The sequence below is a fragment of the Canis lupus genome, chromosome X (assembly GCF_048164855.1).
Source record: "Canis lupus baileyi chromosome X, mCanLup2.hap1, whole genome shotgun sequence".
NCBI lineage: Eukaryota > Metazoa > Chordata > Mammalia > Carnivora > Canidae > Canis > Canis lupus.
Window position 1 is genome coordinate 120,858,248 of NC_132876.1, and position 19,874 is coordinate 120,878,121.

The following is a 19,874-nucleotide window of genomic DNA, read 5'->3' on the forward strand; positions in this document are numbered from 1 at the left end:
GAACGTCAACTGAGACAAACTCTGACACAATTTCACTATTAATGTAAAAGATAAAGTGTTCAATAGCATAATGTGTATATGTAGTTTTGTACCCTGTATGGCTGTGCATAATTATCTATTTATCAATCTATTAGCTATCATGTGTCTCATTTATCTCATCTATCCATTCATCCATTATCCATTCATCCAACTACCCATCATCCATTCATCCATCCACCATCCATCCATCTACCCATCATCCATCCATGCAGCCATCATCCATGCATCCATCATCCACCCATCATCCATCCACTCATTATTCATCCAGTCAACCACTCATTATTCATCCATTCCTCATGCATGTAACCATGATCCATTCATACATCCATCCACCCATTATCCATCCATCTACCTACTATCCATCCATTATCATCCATCCATCCACCATCTATTCATCCAACCATCATCCACCCTCCCACCCATTATCCATTCACCATCTACCTGTCCATCCAATCATCCATCCATCCACCCATTATCCGTCTGTTATCCATCCATCCACCATCTGTGCATCCCACCATTAACAATCCATCCATCCATCCATCCATCCATCCATCCATCCATCCATCATCCATGCATCACCCATTTCATCTATTTACCTATCCATACCTGGCTCCATCAGCTATGTTATCTACCTTTCCATTTATTCATACATCCATCAGTCCATCCATCTGTCATTATCATCTATCTATCTCATCTATTTACCTGTCCAGACACAGACACACACACACACACACACACACTCAAATAGCCCAGATAGGTGAATTGTGTTTTAATTTACAATTGAAATCATTTCTTCATTATGTGAAATTGTGCAAACTGTATCAGTGATGCCATCCTTAAAAAGCCAGTTATCATGCCCTCCCCCACTCACCCTGCCCAGGCCCTCGACTCCCACTCCTCACCTGCCCTTACCTATCAGAGCTGTTGAATAGCCTTGATTCTTGAGAAGCTTGGCAAAGGTAATCTCACTGGTTGGAAGTCCTCCAGAAGAGGCCGAGAAGATAAACACTCCTATGAAGGACTGAGAGGCCATTCCTGAAACAGGAGAAATGAAACATTGAAAGAGGAGGTCAGGGATGCCCCTAGGAGGACAAGAGCCATGGCTATGGAGCCTGGGGGTTACCTGATCGGATGGGGTACCGGCCTGTCATGAAGGCTGCCCTACTTGGTGTGCACAGGGGCGACGCTGCCAGGTGCTGTGTGAGCTTCACTCCTTCTGCAGCCAACCGGTCAATATTAGGAGTTCTAGAACGGAAGACTCATGTCATTCATGATGACCTTGAAACATGCAGCTTCCACTGTGGCTTTTTACAGTGCATCACTTCTCAGCAATCTAGGGAAACTTCCAGAAGTGTGGGTGATGCAGGACAAGCCATCCCGGTACCTCTGCTCTGGGAATGGACTGGCCGATCCTGTCAAGGAGTCATTCTACACTTGCTAGGCATTCAGAAATGAACCTCGTTCAGTTCTGGGCCATGCTGAGCTTTCATTCCACATCCTCCACTGGGAATGCAGCCCCTGCCTCTCTACCGGCCTGGCTACCTTCTATTCTTCAGGTCCTAGCAGAGACAGGATTCTCGTGAGCCTCCTAGGGCCATCCTTGTCCTGTGAGGGGGCCTGGCCTGTGTGTAGGACACAGATCCCATCACAGAAGCTTCCTCACTACAAAGGGACAACACGGCCAACTGCCCTCTTACATGGATGTACAGAGACAGGAGCGTGCATCTTATTCTCGTGGCCCACAGTCTCATGCTCCTGTGCCCACACAGAGAGCCCTTGGTGATGCAGAGCTTGAAGGTGAAGGTCATTTCATCGCATTGCTCAACCTGCTCCCCCATCCATGAATTCAGCGTATGCACGTTACAACCCACCTTTCCACTGTGTTTCTGCCTCCCATTGCAAGGTTTAGAAGGTTTAGAAGACTGAATCTGCATATCTGACTTAAACTTCCTCATACCTAGACTGTGTACTGAGACATCTATTTGGGGAGATGAGCTTATAAAATATAATGTGTTGGGCAGCCCAGCTGGCTCAGCGTTTGGCACCGCCTTCAGCCCAGGGCATGATCCTGGAGTCCTGGTATGGAGTCCCATGTCAGGCTCCCTGCATGGAGCCTGCTTCTCCCTCTGCCTGTGTCTCTGCCATTCTCCATGTGTGAGTGTGTGTCTCATGAATAAGTAAATAAAATCTTAAAAAAATAAAATATAATGTAAAGATATGTAATTCATAAAGAACTGGAATCCAATATGGAAAACGACAGATGTAGGATATGCTGTGACATAGATTCTATATTGTGATTGTAGACATTTTTTCTTTCCTTTTGAGATCTGTTAGACATAGAACCTTAAGGCTTGATTGTAATTCTTTGATTAAAACCCCTGACTGGGTAAGGTTATCTGTTAGCTCAGTGAAGTTCAGGAATACATATAATATTAAAAATCATATGATGTTTGTCTTTCTCTGACTTATTTCACGTAGCATAATGCCATCCATCTAGTTCCATCCACGTCATTGCAGATGGCAAGATTCCGCTCTTTTTGATGGCTGATTAATAGTCCCTTATGGGATTTAAGAGAAAAATAGATGAACATAAAGGAAGGGAAGGAAAAATAAAATAAGATGAAAGCGAGGAGACAAACCTTAAGAGACTCATAACTCTAGAAAACCAATAAGGCTGCTAGAGGGGAGGGGGGTGGGGGGATGGGGTACCTGGGTGATGGGCATTAGGGAGGGCATGTGATGTGACGAGCAGTGGGTATTATGTGCGATTGATGAATCACTAAACTCTATCTCTGAAGCTAATAATACACGGTAAGTTACTCAGTTGACTTTAAATGACAATAAATAACAGTAATCTAAAAATAAAGTGAAAAATATCATGAGCAAAATTTAAGAAATGAGTAGACACTATGATTCTGGTAAGAAAAACTAAATTACCAGCAATAGGTATGACAAGTATCCGAAAGTAACATCTACACGTTATACAAAATGAGGCCAAACATGGGGCAGAAAACACACGTGGTCAACTGAAATCTCATCCGTGTCCATGTGTTTAAAGCTCTAACACATGTCGTAGGTAAGCACACACTTCACAAATGACAAGCAGCACGTGATGCAAAGGCTCAGAGGTGGAACTGACACACATCTGGATGCCGGGTTCTCCCCAAAAGAACCACTTAATTCCTAATTTTTGTTTGCTCTGACACAAAGCAACGAAACACTCTTCCAAGCTGCACTGTTGTGTTGAGAAGGAGACGAGGTGCCAGAGGGAAGCCAATTAGCATCCCTCGGCCCTTAAGGTGTGTCCATCCCTCCCCCTGCTTCATGTAATTATTACTATTCATAGGTCTTATGAGAAACTTCTACTAAAAGCCAGTGATCTCTTTCCCCACCTCATGTGATTCAGTTTGTACCGATTGTTGCTAAGAGGAAGCTGAGAAGCACTATATGTCATCGTCTCCTCATGATTATCAAGAGAAAGTGCAGCGTTGATGCCAATACGCTGTTACACAAGGACCTACTCTCCTTCTTCAATCACGGGGCCCTTACGAGACATCTGACATGAACGTGGGGTTAGGCAGGGGGGCTGAGAAACAGAAGGTCCTCCTCCGTCCCTAAGTCTGGTTCCCACTGTGCTTCTGCCATCACCAGCGCCCGTGGCCCCTGAGAGGTTCTGTGGTCACCCAAGCTGACGGTGGCTCGAGTAGCGGGGCCCACTGCAATGCAGCTGGTACCAAACACAGGAGAGCTGCGGCCACGGGCAGAGCCAAGTGAGGATGCGGGAGACGCAGCACAGTCGGCTCGGTAGGAAAGGGTCACCCCGAGGATCTTTCTAGTGGTCCCTCTGGGTTTACCCTGTTCAATGAGATCGAATCCCACCCGCCTTCCTGACGCCAGTCGGTCTGTATCCACGTAAAGTCCCAGGCGGACACGAGCACTGTGAAGGGCTCTGACACCCGTCGGCGTTCTGTGCGTTCACGTCACCCATGGCTGGGGCCTGCGAGGGGGGCCCCGGTGTTCACACAGCAACCGCGTCACCGCACCTGAGCGTCGTGTTCCCGTAGCACCCAGGGTCTCCGATGCCGAGGTCGTCGGCCATCAGCAGGACAAAGTTGGGCCTGGGGGCCACGTGGCCCTGGGCCTCGCACAGCAACAACAGGAGCAGCAGACGGAGCTGCATCTTCCTGCAGAGGGAAGCACACAGAGGGCAGTGAGGGGCGCCCGGGGCGCTGCAGCAGCCCCTTTGCTGGGACCTTCTTCCACCCCGTATGCCCCGGCAACGCGAGCTCCGCATCCACGCACACACATCGCCCGGCCGAGAACTTTACCCTCTTGTCTCTCAAACAAGCATGTCTTTCTCCAAGGACGGCAATGACCTATCAGAGCGGGAGGCGCCGCCGCAGGCCACGGGCCGAGAGCCGGGGCGCGGGTCACCGAGGGCGCCACCTCTGCAGGTGCACCTCGCCCCTCGGCTCTGTGCACGGCCGGTGCCCGCAGGAGGCCTGGGAGGCCGAGGAGGCGGCTGCCCGCCTGCACCAGCTGCGCGACTTCTGCCCCGCACCCGCAGGCACAGTGTGAAGGTTGACAGGGTGGCACCGCCACTTACAGGGGCCTTTGCAGCCTCGCACCTATGGGTGCCACTCGGCAGGTGCTGCAGACAGCAGGCCCCGAGCGGCGTCCTGGCCCGGGTTCAGCTGCTTCCTGTCTGCCACTGGGGTGGGTACACGTGTGTGTGTGTGCGTGTGCAGGGCACCCCCCTCCCTGCTCCCCGGGAGCCCCCGCGCCCCCACTCCCCTGGCCCGCCGCATGCGCCCATGACCTGGGTGACCCACGCCTCCCTGTGCTCGCCCACCTGTGCTCTCGACCTTGCGGCATCCTCCCGCCCGAGAGCCAGCGCTGTCCCCCACCCCCGCCCCGCAGGACGATCAGGCCGGGCTGGGCTCTGCCCACAGCCGCTCGCTCACCCCTAACGTGCCCTGCCTGCCCTCGTGGCGGCTGCTCCCCCCTGCCTGTGGGGACAGGGCACGTGTGCGCAGTCACGGCTCGGCACCAGCCACGGAGCCTGGGGTGTGAGGCACGACCTGCCGCGCTGCACCGTGGCCGTGACCCTGTCTCCGGCTCGGGCCTTGGCCACACGGTGGGCGTGACGAGCAGCCACCAGTCGCGGCCCAGGGGGGAGCCGGGAGGACACCAGGCCCCCGGCCGAGGCCAGCTCGCTCACGGGGAACCTGCAGTAAAACGCAGGAAGCTGAACTTGCAGCTGGAACGAACACTGGCTCGGGCCGGGATCGGGGAGATGTTGGTCCCAGGGTACAGGCTTCCGGTTAGACGACGAACACGTCCTGGGGACCCGCAGGATGGCACAGTCACGGCAGCTAACGACACTGTACGGAACTCGTGCTCCGGGCTTCACCGCTAGATCCTGAGCACTGTCTCCGTTCACCAAAAAATGGGCAATGATATGTGAGTTGATGACACTAATGAGCTGCACTGTGACAGTCACTGTACAACGTATACCATGAAATCATCACGCGGCCACCTGAGATACAGACGATTGTATTTGTCAGTTATACCTCAATGAAGCTGGGGGGTAGGTGGGGAGAAACATCGCCCTGCCTCCCCTCAAGGGAACGAAAAGGCAAAAGCCTCCGAAATGATAAAGTGCTAGACACACAACCCTTGTTAGGAGGACTTTAGTCCATTTACCTACACCTTTACAACCACAAGCAATCCACTGGCGGTTCCCGCAAATCCATGCCAATTCTACACACTTATCCAGGCAAAACCCGGATCATAGACATCGTGAGAGCCTGGGGATGGTTTCACGGTTGAACGAGCCACAGCACGCCCCCGCATGCCCCCGGCTGGCCAAACGTGGGAATCCACAAGCACGGCGCCCACTCCAGCAAGCACTGGAGGGGCAAACGTGGCTTCTGCAGATGTCGTGAGGTGAGGTGGAGAAACCCGGGACCGTGAATTCAGCCTCCCTGTTGGCTTGGCACTTTCTCTTGTAAAATGGGGACAATCACACTAACAATATGTTGTAGGTATCATGGAGGAGATAAATTATACATTTAGCACTATGAATGCATAAGGGACTCGTCACTAGGGGCCAGGAGTTGTTGTTGGTGTCATCATGACTTTGTGTAGACCTTAATAAGGACAGCAACAGAGTTTCAAGCAAAATGTGGCAGCTGACTACAGGCTGGCCCCAGTGACACCCCTTTGGTATTCCCATCTTGTATCATCCCCTCTCGTTGGGCGCTGCTGAGCCTCCCAACCTGGTTCTCACGAACAGAATGTGGAAAATGTGTGGCAGGTGACGTCTGTGGTTAGGCTGCAAACACAAAAAGTCTGGCCAGCAGACTCGTCCTCCTGCTGGATTTTAATGAAGTGAGATTCTATGCCGGAGAGAACCCGTCTCCCCCTGTGACGGGGAACTGAGCGAGACTTGCAGGCAACAGGCAGCAAGGACACGAGCTCCTCATGCTGACGGCCTACAAGAAACAGAATCCTGCTGAGCTTGGGAGTGGAGCCTTCAGATGAGACCACCGCCCTGGCCGGCACCTTGATTGCAACGCACCAGCTACATTGTGCCAGATTCCTGACCCACTGACACTCTGAGATAACAAATGCATGTTGCTTTGAGCTGCCAAGTTTTGCACTCGCCTGTTACACAGAAGCAAAAAACTAAAACAAAGTCCAAGAGCTTCCGATAGGAAGTTCAGTTGCATTAATAAGGGCCTGCAAAGACTTTCCATGGCAAGGGCTCAGAGGTCATGCTCAACTTATTTTAAGAACATGCTTCATTAGCAGTGAGGTGTCAGAATTTATGTAAGCCGTTTAAAGACACATTGCTCAGCTCAGCAAACGATGCGAAAAATGAATTTTTGTTTTACGATCGAAAATTGAAAACACCAGGAATGGAAAATGTACTTATGGTAGGCCAGAGGGATATGGTTCACTTAGAGATTAAATGAAGCAAAATCTAGGCTCCATGTGACTCTTAGTAAAGTTTCACCCCAAATCTAGCTATTCTGAGAATTACTTTGCCTACCCTGCTTTTAACATACACAAAAACCATAATTTGTTTTTTTTTAAATGAACTTTGTCTCATTGTTCACTTTTATTCTCAATGTACAGAAGGAAAATACATAAAGCCACAATGCAGAGAAGCACTCAGATGGTAGCTTTCCCTCCTTGTTCTTTTTCCTGTGCTTCTGCAAATGGCTGAAGGCACAGCATTCCTATGTGCGAGTGCCACTGTTTCTGTGTTTTCTTTGTTTTTCCATGCAACACTCTCACTACGAGTTGGAGAAAAGGGCTCAGAGGTGAGAAGCACAAGCCAGCCCACAGGGGACAGGACGGGCAGGCAGTGAAGAATTTAATCCGGGGGTGATGTGCATCCTCCATCGTTCTGCTGCTCCATGGCGGATGCATGTGGCAGAGGCCGGAGGGAATGTGCGCACAGTGGCTGTGACGCCACAGAGATGCCGGTACCCACACTAGGTGGGGGCAGGCGGGAGAGAACAGGATTGATCTGAGATGCAATTAATACAACCAGGTAATTAACTGGATGTGATGACTCAGACAGAGTGAGAGTGGTCAATGAGATTTCAACCTTGCTCTCCACTGAACTTTGCAGAGAACAATGAAGACGCAAAATGTCCAGGGCTCAGATTATATCTGCTGCATGCCGGGATGTGGCCGCCATAAGGATCCTTTGTACATGTGTTGTACATGTGTCCTCCTTTAGAAAAATCCATACCAATTTTCCATGCATCTTGCTGAGAGGTTTAGTTCAGGTGCAGACCTTTTTTTTTTTTTTTAAATTAAAATTAAACCCAATAGGATCAAAGCCCTTTAATAATTATTAATATCTACAGAGTATGAATTTCTGAATCTCAGAATGGGTTTGGTTGGCTCAATGTGACATTATGTCATTAATGGCACCTCCAAAATGTGCCCGCGGTACCTATTGTTAGGCATCAGGTGAGGAAGTTAAAAATGTTAGAAAATGTCAGTTTGCTAATAGCCATTTAAAATTTCACTGCATATAAATTATTATTGTCTGAAATAACCAGACCTTGTTTTTCCTCCACACTCAGGGGCGTTTATAAAGATGTTTTAAACTATTAAAACACAGTTAGTTGATAAAAGTACTTAACAAATAAATGAAAGTGCTCTACTCTAACATATGAGCATGGCACATTAACTTCTGAAAAACTGTATAATTTCCCTCCTTAAAAATTAAATTATTTTTCTGAACAATCTTAATTTGGCAAAAAAGCAAGAGAACACTTTCATGAGGAAGTAGCTCTTCCTAAAACACAATTACGAAGGAGAGAGACAAAAGAACATTTTCGTAACTGGAGGTGTAATTACATTAAATTAGCTCATTAAAGAAAAATTAACACTGCACTTACATAACAGAAACTTTACCATGGCAACAAAAACGTTCCTAATCTATTTGCTCAATGGGGGAAAAAGGCACATTGAAAGTAGAGAAAACCCTACATTACCAACCATAAATTTTTAGAAGACATGTGGTCTTATTCAAACTATATATAAGAAATTTCTTGACCCACAAATTTGGTTAACAAAGTGTCACCTAAATAGATGTCCTGTTCTTAAACCATAGAAATTGTCTGACACGAAGACCGCAAAAACCTATCTGAATTATCGGTTCAAAACAGGCGTTTCTATAGATTTAAATACCTGTTTACATTGTTTGTGATTTTTCTAGCGTGACATTGTGTGCCAAGCATACGTTAATAAAAAAAATAAATTGCTTGCAATTTTTCTAAAATAAATATTCATGTTTTACTTATTTAGCAAATCCCAATTTTTTATTGTCTATGCCACCGTAGACGGTGCTCGGGTCTTTGCATTTCTCAATACACTCAAGTATGCAGAGCACCATTAAGTTAATCACATTAATTTAATAGTATTAATCAAGAAAGCAATTTGAAAAATTAAGTCTTACTGAGCCCCTTTCTTTACAATTGAAATCTTTAGAAAGTTTGGGGAAACATTCAGTTTGGAAAGTTGGAAGACCCCCGTGGTGCTCATGGACTCCCGTGTCTCCTTTGCCGGTACGGCCTACGCTCCGGAAGCCGAAGAGGAGGGTAGCATGCGATGAGTCCAAGCATGACGCTCCCCAAATTGCCGCTGACATTCCTTACCTGCCAACACGCGACTGAGCGGCTGGATGCTTGCACACGTCTGTCTACAGCTGTACAACACACGGGCTCCTACCATGACCAAGCTCCTGTAAGATTTATGTTCCCGTAAATACGGAGGAGACTAAGACTCCCTGGGACTGACTCTGTATTTTCTTTCAAGTTGATAAGACAGGGGTAGCCTCTGAAAGCATCGGCACAAAGCAAACTATCCCATGAAAACTGTAAAAAAAAAGCAAACCAGAGTCTGAGGAGCTTTCAACATTCCAGCACATTTGAGCTGCTGAAAGGCATTGCCCCCGTTGCTCAGGTAAAAGCCTGGCTGCCTCACCCTGTGTTAGGTTCCCTGGCTAACACCTGACATTGGGAAATGCTAAGAGGCAGGTAGATGCTCTGTGGCACTGACGGGACTCACTCTGTCATATTAGACCCCCCACTCCCCAAGCTCCATCTAGGAGGTGGGGAATTTCTCAGGCAAAGGTAGCAGTGGTCCTGTAGTCTGCTCCAGACCCAACAAGGCCAGCCAGTGATGGGGCGCCCCTCCCCTGGAGTTCAGAGGACTACAAGCACAAACTCAACCCCAGCGGGAAAAGCAACGCCAAGACGACAAGGTTTCAGAGTGAGACACGGTGGCCTCGGCAGGAGCGAATGGCCAAAGCAATAGGAACAACGCACACGCTTCACTTTGTAACAGATCCTTAGCCTCCAGGTACTCGTGTTATAGAGACCACCATCCACTTCCAACCGCCCACCAGTGTGGCAGGCTCTGCGATGACTCCCAGTTTACAGATGGGGACAGTCAGCCTGACAGGTGACATTACCAGCTCAAAGGATGTGGCAACAGATTGATAGGAACAGGATCGACAGACCAGTACTGCTGGACCCCAAATCCATTCAAAGAGAAACGTGATGAGAAGGGCCCGGCCATAAGGTTCCACCCAGGGGCCAGTTGTAGATGGAAGGAGAATTCTATTCTACTTTATACATGGCTGGGCTGTTTGAATATTTTGAGTCATTATGCTTTTTTTTTTTTTTTAAGATTTATTTACTTGAGAGAGAAAGAAGAAGAGTAAAGAGAGAGCTCAGAGGGAGAAAGAGAAGCAGACTCCCCAGTGAGCAGGGAGCCAGACGCAGGGGCTCCATCCCAGGACCCTGGGATCATGACCTGAGCCGAAAGCAAACGCGTCACCCACTGAGCCAGCCAGGTGCCCCTGATTGTGCAATTTTTATTCTTTTTTTTTTTTTAAATTATGTGATTTTTTTTTTTTTTTAAACACAAAATCTAGAGAAAAGTTAACCAGCATTAATTGCACTCTTGGATTCCTGACCCTGGTCGTGGAATTCACCTTCACAGCTATTTGCAGGATACAAATCTGTGAACATGTACGCATTTGGAAACGACTGTATCATGTACATGCTATCAACATGTATGTTGCTATCTGGACCCCTGCGTATAGGACATTTCATTAATGTACAACACAAATGGACATTTTTATGCATCATATGATTTCTCATTAAATTCTTAAATAACTTTGGGGTTAAATTCCTTTTTTTTATTTTTTTTTAATTTTTATTTATTTATGATAGTCACAGAGAGAGAGAGAGGCAGAGACATAGGCAGAGGGAGAAGCAGGCTCCATGCACCGGGAGCCCGATGTGGGACTCGATCCCGGGTCTCCAGGATCGCGCCCTGGGCCAAAGGCAGGCGCTAAACTGCTGTGCCACCCAGGGATCCCCTGGGGTTAAATTCCTAAACGCATTTTTGGCATATCATATACGTGTATGTGCACAGCACATGTGCTGTATCCTCTATATACACATATATGTATATAGACGTACATGGTCTGTGTATAAATATACACTATACACACACTCACACAATGACAAAAAAGCGTGACAAAATATATACCTGTCTCTGGTGATAGATCCTACATATCACATTACATGAGTACATTGAAATGTCTGCAGTATCAATGTCTTATAAAAGTCTCCATTCCAATGTTATCTCAAGCGCTACAAGAGAAATTTTCATTGCTCCTGACTCATTATTTTCACTCTCGATGGCTGAATCTTTTGTATCTGGATGTTTACATCAGATGGCTGGCTTTTAAGACAAAAGAGAATTATGAGCTCGCCCACGCTGCGCGTAGTAACTCGTAATTATCATAAGCAAATATTTTACTTATGGTATCACGGTCCCCAGAAAACATTTAACGCCACGGAGCTTTGATACAGTGTCATTTCGTGAAAAGTGTGTTTTGTAATGAGTGGATTGCCCTTAAGATAAGAGGTTATCTTAATGGTGAATTGCGTTCCTCTCCAAATTAAAGAACACAGCGCGTTGTGAGACGGAGCTGCGCCATCAAGAACATGTAGCATTCACAAAGGCAAATAACCCACGAGGAACGTCGCTGTTAGCACGGAGTTTCCTACACTTCGGAAGAGTAGTCTAAGAACAGCTGTTCTTCAGGGGCCTCGGAGCTCCGTAATTAAGACGTGCCGACCAGACACCAGGCCGCCTGCAAGGAAGCGTGATGACGCTTGTCACGACGGCGCACGCCACCGCCAGGCTAGTGCGTTTCCACCTGGAAGACCTCTGGGTGACTTTACAAATGGGATGCTCCCCTTTGCCATTTTACTTGTAATTGCTCCAGCGAGATGCCGGAGGTCCATGATGTGGAAACCTTGCGCCTCGGCCGGGGCGGTGATGTCAACGATGCTCAGGGTAAGGCAACTGTAGGGGACACAGAAATCTGCTGCTCGGCCTTCTGATACTTCTCGGTGAGCTCCACACCTAAATGCTCTGCCATCATCCACTCGTGATCATGGCTCACCTGCTCATTTACGTAAAATGTACTAAATTTTAGGAACCAAAGGGGTCCTCAAAACTGCGGGCAAGATGAACATCCTACAACTTCGTCCCTGGCTTGTAGAGGTCACCACGGCTGGAGAGTTCTTGGTACCAAAGAGCAGTGAACAGAAGTGTCATTAGGACAGACTACGGTGGCAGGTGAGGGGGGCCACATTTAGGGGACCCGTTTATTGGCAATGGTGAATCACAGCAGGATTTTGTAATAAAAACATTAACTGAAACGGTCTTGGTCTCAATGATGCGTCCCCTTCTTGCACCGGAAAGAAATCAGATGTTGAAATCCTCATACACGCACACACACACACACACACACATCCTAGGTGATGTTATCAGGAGGCAGGGCTTTGGGGAGAGGAAGCGATCTGCATCCTTATCAAGGAGGCTCCAGAGAGCTATGTGCCCTTGCCCCCACGGGATGAGGGGATGTTGGTTGTCGGACTTGCTGACCCAGGACAGAAGCTCTGGGTGCATCCCAGTCTAACCTGCTGGCATGGTCTGGGGTTCGGCACCCAAGCAGATGATAAAATGTAACTCTGGCCAAGGAGGTCATCGCTGTCCACGGAGCTTTCTCAGAGACCCCATGGGAAGAGAGAGAGAGCCTGGACCCACACAGACTGGGGACACCGGCGTGCTCCTGGATCCCCTGGCCAGGAAGCCTCCGACTCCTCCCACTTTGCTTTTCCAACCTCTATCATTTCTAATGTTCGGCATGAGCCATGACTCAAGATCACAAGCCAAAACGTGATCGTAGCTAGTAGGGATCGGGGCCGGGCATGACCGCCTGAACCACAGAAGAAGATACAAGCTCCCAGTGCTCATGGCGTGCCGCTTTGCCTTCTCCAAAACCTCCGCGTCTCAAGGTGGCTGACTCATACATGGGATAAAGTCCGGGGAGCATCGTTTGTGAGCACAGCGCACACATAAATGTTAGCAGTACACGAAGCGAGGGCCAGCCTTCCCGTCTTGTGAATCCTACAGACAGCATGTGGCTTTGGGGACCAGCTCACACACCCTTCTACTCCAGTGCCCCAAGAGTTCCTTGTTCACACCTGTTCCACCAGCTGCTGACTCTTGGGCTCTGAGTGTGAACCTGGTTTCCCAGAGTAGACCCTCAGGCCTCAGTACGCATCACCACAAATCTCTTTTGTGTCTTTTTGCCATCAGATCCTAGATACGTTGAAAGGGGACACCCCAGGGTGCAAATGTTGGCAGCCCATCTCTGTCCACTCAAGGAGCATGGAGACAGCTGAAAATGCTTATGGAAAAAAAAATAAGTGAAAAATATGAAAAAGGCAATCCACTTGTAGAGCTGGTTAAAATGCAGAAGTCGGGGCAGCTGGGTGGCTCAAGCAGTTAAGCATCCAACTCTTCATTTCGGCTCAGGTCATGACCTTGGGGTCACGGGTCGTCTGGCTTCTCTCATTGAGCACAAAGTTTTCAAAGGTTTCCGCATTAGCACTCTGCTCCTTCACACGGCGGGATACCGTTCCTTTGTAGGGTGGCATCAGGTCTGGCTCAGCCGTTCATCTGCTGAGGGACGTCTGTGTTGCTTCTACTTTGGGCGTAGTTTTCTGACTAGTGTTGCCATGAACATTCACGTACAGGGTTTTGTTTGGACGGCCGTTTACAGATCTTTGTGTTGTTTTCCTAGGAGTGCAATGGCTCTGTCACTTGGGGATTCTGTGTTTCGCTTAGTGGCGAACTGCCAGGTGGTCTTCCCCACCAGCTAGACCGTATGAGGCTCTCCATTAAAGTCGTAGTGGTGTCATTCTTTCCTTTTTTAAGGGTTTTATTTATTTGACAGAGAGACAGAGAGAGAGAGAGAGAGGGAACAAGCGGGGAGGGGGGGCAGAAGCAGACTTCCATAGATCAGGCAGCCCAATGTGGGGCCCAATCTCAGATTCTGAGATCATGACGTGAGCCGAAGGCAGATGCTTCATCAACTGAGCCACCCGGGTGCCCCAAAGTCAAAACGGTTGTAAAAACCCATCAGACAGTGAAAGCCACATACGCTAGAATCCAGAATGGGACGGCCCTTCCTACACAGGAGACCCTCGGTTGCTTGATGGTTAGACACAGCCTCTAAAACATCCGTAATAATGAGTAAGTACGCTAAAGGATTCATAAAAGAATTCAACCACGTCCACCGTCTTCCACCAAAAGCTCCCACCATGGTAGCGTTTGGATAAACAAGATCTATAGACTCCGTCAAGCCTTTCACAAGATTCAATGGATGCCATTCAAAATCGCCTTCAGCTCAAACGTCGGTCTTGACATAAATACATAAATAAATCCAATCTTTGGAATACAAAGTTCAGACACACACCGTGACGCAGAAGGGACGGCAAGCGTGCAGCAACTGTGAGCTGCAAGTCCTCCATTCAGGGCAGCGTCCTCTGCTCCCAGACGAGCAACACCGTGAAAGCCTTCGTACCCCTGGACACCTAAAGATGATAACTGTCTTTGGGTTCAACGCCATTTTGTACGAGATTCAAGACACCACGTGCAGCCCGGGGCACATGTCCCCCGTCTAGCAAATGTGTTGTCTCTGCTCAGACCCACCAGGTGAGGTCCACACTGAAGACCGTCTTCTCTACAGTAACACGCCCTTGGCCACGGTCTTCCCGTGTTGAGTGTGCTTATGCTGCAAGCTTATTTCCACTCTCTGGTGGAGGGGGATGACACAGGAAGCCAAGAAGATCCAAGCTCGAACACCAACATGATTCTGCTTGACAACAGGATACAAGTCTACGTAATTAATTAGCAAATACTACCACTTCCTTACTCCGTAGTGGTGCCCATGCAAACACAAGCAAAGGACGCCCAATGCGGTCCTACAGCACGCCGACCTCATTAGGTAAATGTCCACAGACATACGTTTACTCATCAGAGGGCCATGCTGCCTAACCGTGTCCTGTCATAAACAACCACATCTGGCCTGTAAGGAGAACAAGGTGGAGGTGGGAAGCCAGACCCGAGCTACCCGGCTAACTCCAGGTGTCTCGGCCACAAGATAGCAGAATCAGTGTTTCTGCAGATGCTCTGTGTGCACCGAGGAAGCTACGTGGTGTTTGTCTGGTACCGTCCTGAGCCGGCTGGGAACGGGCCAGCTCTGTGCTCCTGGGACGTGATGCAACCAGACCTCTTCAGCCTCGGTAACACCAGCAGCGGCATGAAAAGTGACGCTAGCCAGGAATCTGGACATCGCACGTTACGGGACCCCTGGGCGAAGAGCTATCGCAAAAGAGTGCTGGCTTGTAGAAGAGGCACGGCAGATGCGGAAGGTTCCCAGGACGTGCAGCACGAGTCCCTCCCGTAATCACTGGTACCAGTGGTCTGTATGGCCGGGCCACGAGAACATGCATCCCACACGTAGAGGACAGCGTGCGCCTGGGAAGAGAAGAAAGTCTCAAGTCTCAGAAGGAGACTTGTTAGCGAAGCCTAACAAGACACAAACACTCGCAGGACCAAATCCACGGATGAGACACAATGAGCTGAACGCGTCTCCTCAACGGCAGGAGGATGCCGATACCGGGCAGCTGTGATCTCACTGTGTGCGAGTCACGGGAAGAGGATTGTAGCCCATGAAAACATAAGGGTCCGCGAGGGAAGCGACAAAGGGACTCGGTCCCTAAGGCTAAAATCAACGCCCCTGTAGGGCACATCACATGAGGCGATGCATCCGAGACCAAGAAGAGGAGTCCCAGCCAAGTCTGCACGCGTCGCGCCATAGTCGAAATACCATTTTCAGTCCGCATCTCTGCTATCGAAGAAGCAGACACAGGCTTATCGAGATGAGGGCAAATGACAGGCTCACGGGCACAGAAACGGTTCTGCAGGATGCTTCCACTGCTCAGCAATCGGTAACATCGCACCCGGCGCACAGGAGGCAGTAGAAGCGCCTTTACGCTTGCTTGAGGACCCGTCTGCAAACGACGGAAAGGCTTTAGCTGCTGTCTCAGAGGCCAGAGCCAGGACTGGGCCCAAAACCAGGAGCGCAGTCTTTAGAGCAGCCGCCAGAGCACGAAATGACCAGCCTGTCACATGGCATCCTTCCCCGGCCACGACCGGGCAGAGACTGAGACGCCCCATCTGGCGGGGAGACTGTGCAAAGGCTGACATGGTGGAGGAGTAGGGGATTTGAACAGCGTGACCGCCGTAATCCTCCCCGACCCCGTTGGTCCTGTCGGTCCATACCCCGGCTCATCGTCTCAGCTAGACGGCAGCGGAAACGGAACACACAAGTCTACCCGTTGAGAAAGAAACCCAAGCAAAGGAGCATTCTCGTTGTTCTCTGCGAGGCATCCATCTGCACGATGCTCCTTGCTCTGCCCAGAGACCGTGCCTGAGATCTCCTGATGCAGTGAACTCAATAGGAAGATGATAATTAAGAAATAATTTGGCAACATAATTTAATTACGGGTCATTTAAATGTTTGGAAACAGCCATAAAAGCGATTTGCATCTCACTAATTAGCCCCATTTATAACCCCTTCTAAACCTTCCCTGGCTAAGCATCACAGAAAATCATTATAATCAATGGAAATCACCAAGCAACAACGGATTTTAAACACCAGTGTGGACAATACGTGTTGAGAGAACACGCAATAGGGATCCCTGGGTGGCACAGAGGTTTGGCGCCTGCCTTTGGCCCAGGGCGCGATCCTGGAGACCCGGGATCGAGTCCCACGTCGGGCTCCCAGTGCATGGAGCCTGCTTCTCCCTCTGCCTATGTCTCTGCTCCTCTCTGTCTCTCTCTCTGTGTGTGACTATCATAAAAAAAAAAAAAAAGAACACGCAATAAAAGCACGTCGCCACCGAGTGCACCCCAGTGTCCCCCAGCGGGGTGGGCTTCGAGGGAAAGCCACAAGTGTGCCCGCCGGCCACCCATGCTGCTGGGGACGGGGCTGCTGGCCCTTCCCTACTGCTTCCTGCACGGCCGGAGGTTCCCCTACATGCCCAGGATGTTCCCCGGGGGAGCCCTGGCCTTGGGAACAGGCTGTGCCTGGCCCAGCCTGGGTGTCCCGCTTGAACACGGCTTCCTGCGCAGCTTGGCTCGGCACGCAGGCACGCCCCGGTACGCCTTCTCCCGCCGTACCCCTGGCACAATTCCTCCCTCGGAACTCAACCACGGCGGAGAGAACAAAGGGCAGCTCGGGTCCAGCCCTGCCACCGAGGACGTTCAGGTTCGTGCGATCCCTGTGATCCGGGAAGACACAGCTGCGTAAGAAATAGCCCCGCTCTCTGTTTTGCAGTGACCTCAAGGAATGTCCCCTCCCTGAATGACTCAGATAAGACTTCCAGGTGCCCCCAAGACAACCCTGCACAAGGCCAGTCATCACGGACCCTCCAAATCCCTTTCTTTGCCTCCAATGAGTCACAGAAGGGCTCGCCTCCACTCATCCATCAGAAGGAAACGCTCGTCAAGACTTTGGTTCAGCCTCCGTCCTGCCCCAGGGTCCTGCACTTGGGCGCACTCTCAGCCTGAGTCATCAGGTCGCCCCTCCCCGGGGAGCCTGGCCCCAGGGGACACCATTCTTGGATCTACGGTCCCCTCTCACCCTGCTTCCCACACCCGGTTCCCCGGCTTTGTTTACTTCTCCTTATAAAACAAAAATCCATTTTGCCTAAGCTTTGAAATTATGCCGAGCCCATGGGTAGAGTGTTTTTCCTCTTGAAATAATGCCTTTGCATGAAAGTCCCTCTTCCCTAGGTGTGCAGTGATTCGGCTGCTTGTCCCACCATGCACACCAGGTTGTCCTGGGTGGAGCAGTCTTGGACTGGCCAGCCCGCAGCCCTTTCCGACTTTGCCTCTCACGTCAAGTCAAGCTTCCTGTCTCGCGACAGATCGTGAAGAAGGCGCCAGAGTCTCAGCCGCCCCGCGGACCATCCTCGCTCTTCAGTATCTCCAGAAAGCCAGCTCTCCCCTCCTGTTCTGATGTCATGGCCTTCCTCGGCCCTACACGCCAGAGCAGAGGCACCTGCTGCTGGAGCTCCCTTGGGGCTTCCCCAGGGACAGGCACGCAACGGGTGAAGGCGACAAGCTGGCAGTGAGGGCCCACCACGGTGGCACTGTCGTCTCCCACTGCTGCACCCCTGCCCCAGAGAACGTGAGCTGCCGGGGCTCTCCATGCCCGCCGGCAGTCCACGCGGCGACACGGGGACCTCAGGCCTGGGGAGCCTGCCTGCACAACACCTGTTTCCCTCTTCACCACTACCCACTGACAGGTGAGCTGCCTTCACTCCACGAGCCAGGAGAACCCACGAGAGACGATCCGAGAATGACTGTACGGCCCACATCTCCAGTACAGCATGCAGACGTCACGTCCTTTGTAGGCCGACGTTTTGACAACAGTCACCCGGAGACTGTAAGGCCGCAGGACTTCATGGAGGATTTGGCGGGGGGGACGCTGCTTCTCGGGAAAGATGAAGACAGTGACCATCTAGATAAGTCTTCCCGAGGCTCTGATGTTGCATCGCACGCAATCCGTCAGAAGCGATGTGACTTGAAAAAGCGAACGTGCTCAGGTGCAAAGGATGTCAATAGCATTTATCGTGCACCTGCTGTACCAGGCACAGCCCTGCAGCTGCAGTTCAAGGACGGTGATATAGCCAAAGAGGAGCTGAGAGCGGGGCCAGTACCCTGTGGTGGCGCCCACGCCACCGTGCAAGTGCATTACACACACGACCCCGGTCCAAGTGCTGTGCTGCTTGTCCTCATCATCGACACCTCCTTTCCCTCTCTTTTCTAAAAATAGATTTTATTGATTTATTTCAGAGAGATTGACAGAATGAGTGGGAGGAAGGACAGAGGGAGAAGCAGACTCCCCAGTGAGCAGGGAGCCCAATATGTGGCTCAATCCCAGGACCCCAAGATCATGACTTGAGCAGAAGGGAGATGCTTAACCCACAGAGCCACCCAGCCGCGGTCCTTTCACTCTCAAAAACGCCCCGTGTGCAAACATGTGACAAGGTCATCCCACATCTAATTCTCACCATGGACACCCCGGTCATCATCCGCCTTCTCTCAGATTAAAGAGCTAGGAGGGGGTCACACCGCTAATCAATTCAGAAGCCATGACTGCAAGACAAGGCTGGTCCAGGGTGAGGGTTTGCATTCAGACACAATAAACGACTCATTCCTCCCAGGCCCCTGGACTGCAGATACTAAGATCAGAGAATGTCTCGTTTGGATGGCAGACTGACCAGGGAAGAGCCTGGGGGGACTTTCCATGGTCTTGTGGACCTGTCTCCAGACACGCCCACCTGTGATAGAAAACATCCGCACAACCTGCTCTCTGTGGCGGCAGGTCTGGCATGAGTGCCCTCAGCGGTGACTGCAAAGGAGAATTTGCACTAAAGTCACAGACACAACCCCAGGCTGCAGGAAACAACCCTCCCAAATTCCAATGTGAGGCTGCCTACGAGATATTCCTATATACTTACACATTTATATATATTTTTATATGGGTTCCTCAGGGATGCAGAATGTTGAAAGAACATTTTTGATAAAAAATAAAATTACTCCCGTAGGAAACTCAACCCATGGATACAGAAAATAAGGTGTTTTACTCTCACCATTTCCCGGGAAGGGGTTCAGAACAGGCCTTCCCAAAATGGGCCACTTTGGCACGTGCATTATTATTTTGAGCTGAAGACAATGAACGCCCAAGAGACTCAGGAAGAGCTTTTTACCTCCCCCTTAATTGCCAGGGAGAATTTTGACAGAGCGGCTGGTCCAGGAAGATAGCAATCATCAGAGACAACTACAGAGTCTGGGCT

The 19,874-nt window shown here is 50.1% G+C and overlaps 1 protein-coding gene across 3 annotated transcripts in view; it reads right to left on the reverse strand.

Moving 5' to 3' along the window:
- Positions 1–19,874, reverse strand: part of LOC140627252 (steryl-sulfatase-like) — a 153,314-nt gene that overhangs the window by 92,592 nt on the left and 40,848 nt on the right. For all 3 annotated transcript variants that reach the window (XM_072815362.1, XM_072815360.1, XM_072815361.1), the window contains exons 2-4: positions 4,083–4,223; positions 1,163–1,284; positions 952–1,074 (exon numbers count right to left, since the gene is read on the reverse strand). In XM_072815362.1, the coding sequence (XP_072671463.1) occupies positions 952–1,074; positions 1,163–1,284; positions 4,083–4,219 (382 nt within the window). In that variant the 5' untranslated portion in view covers positions 4,220–4,223. The remainder of the gene's footprint in view (positions 1–951; positions 1,075–1,162; positions 1,285–4,082; positions 4,224–19,874) is intronic.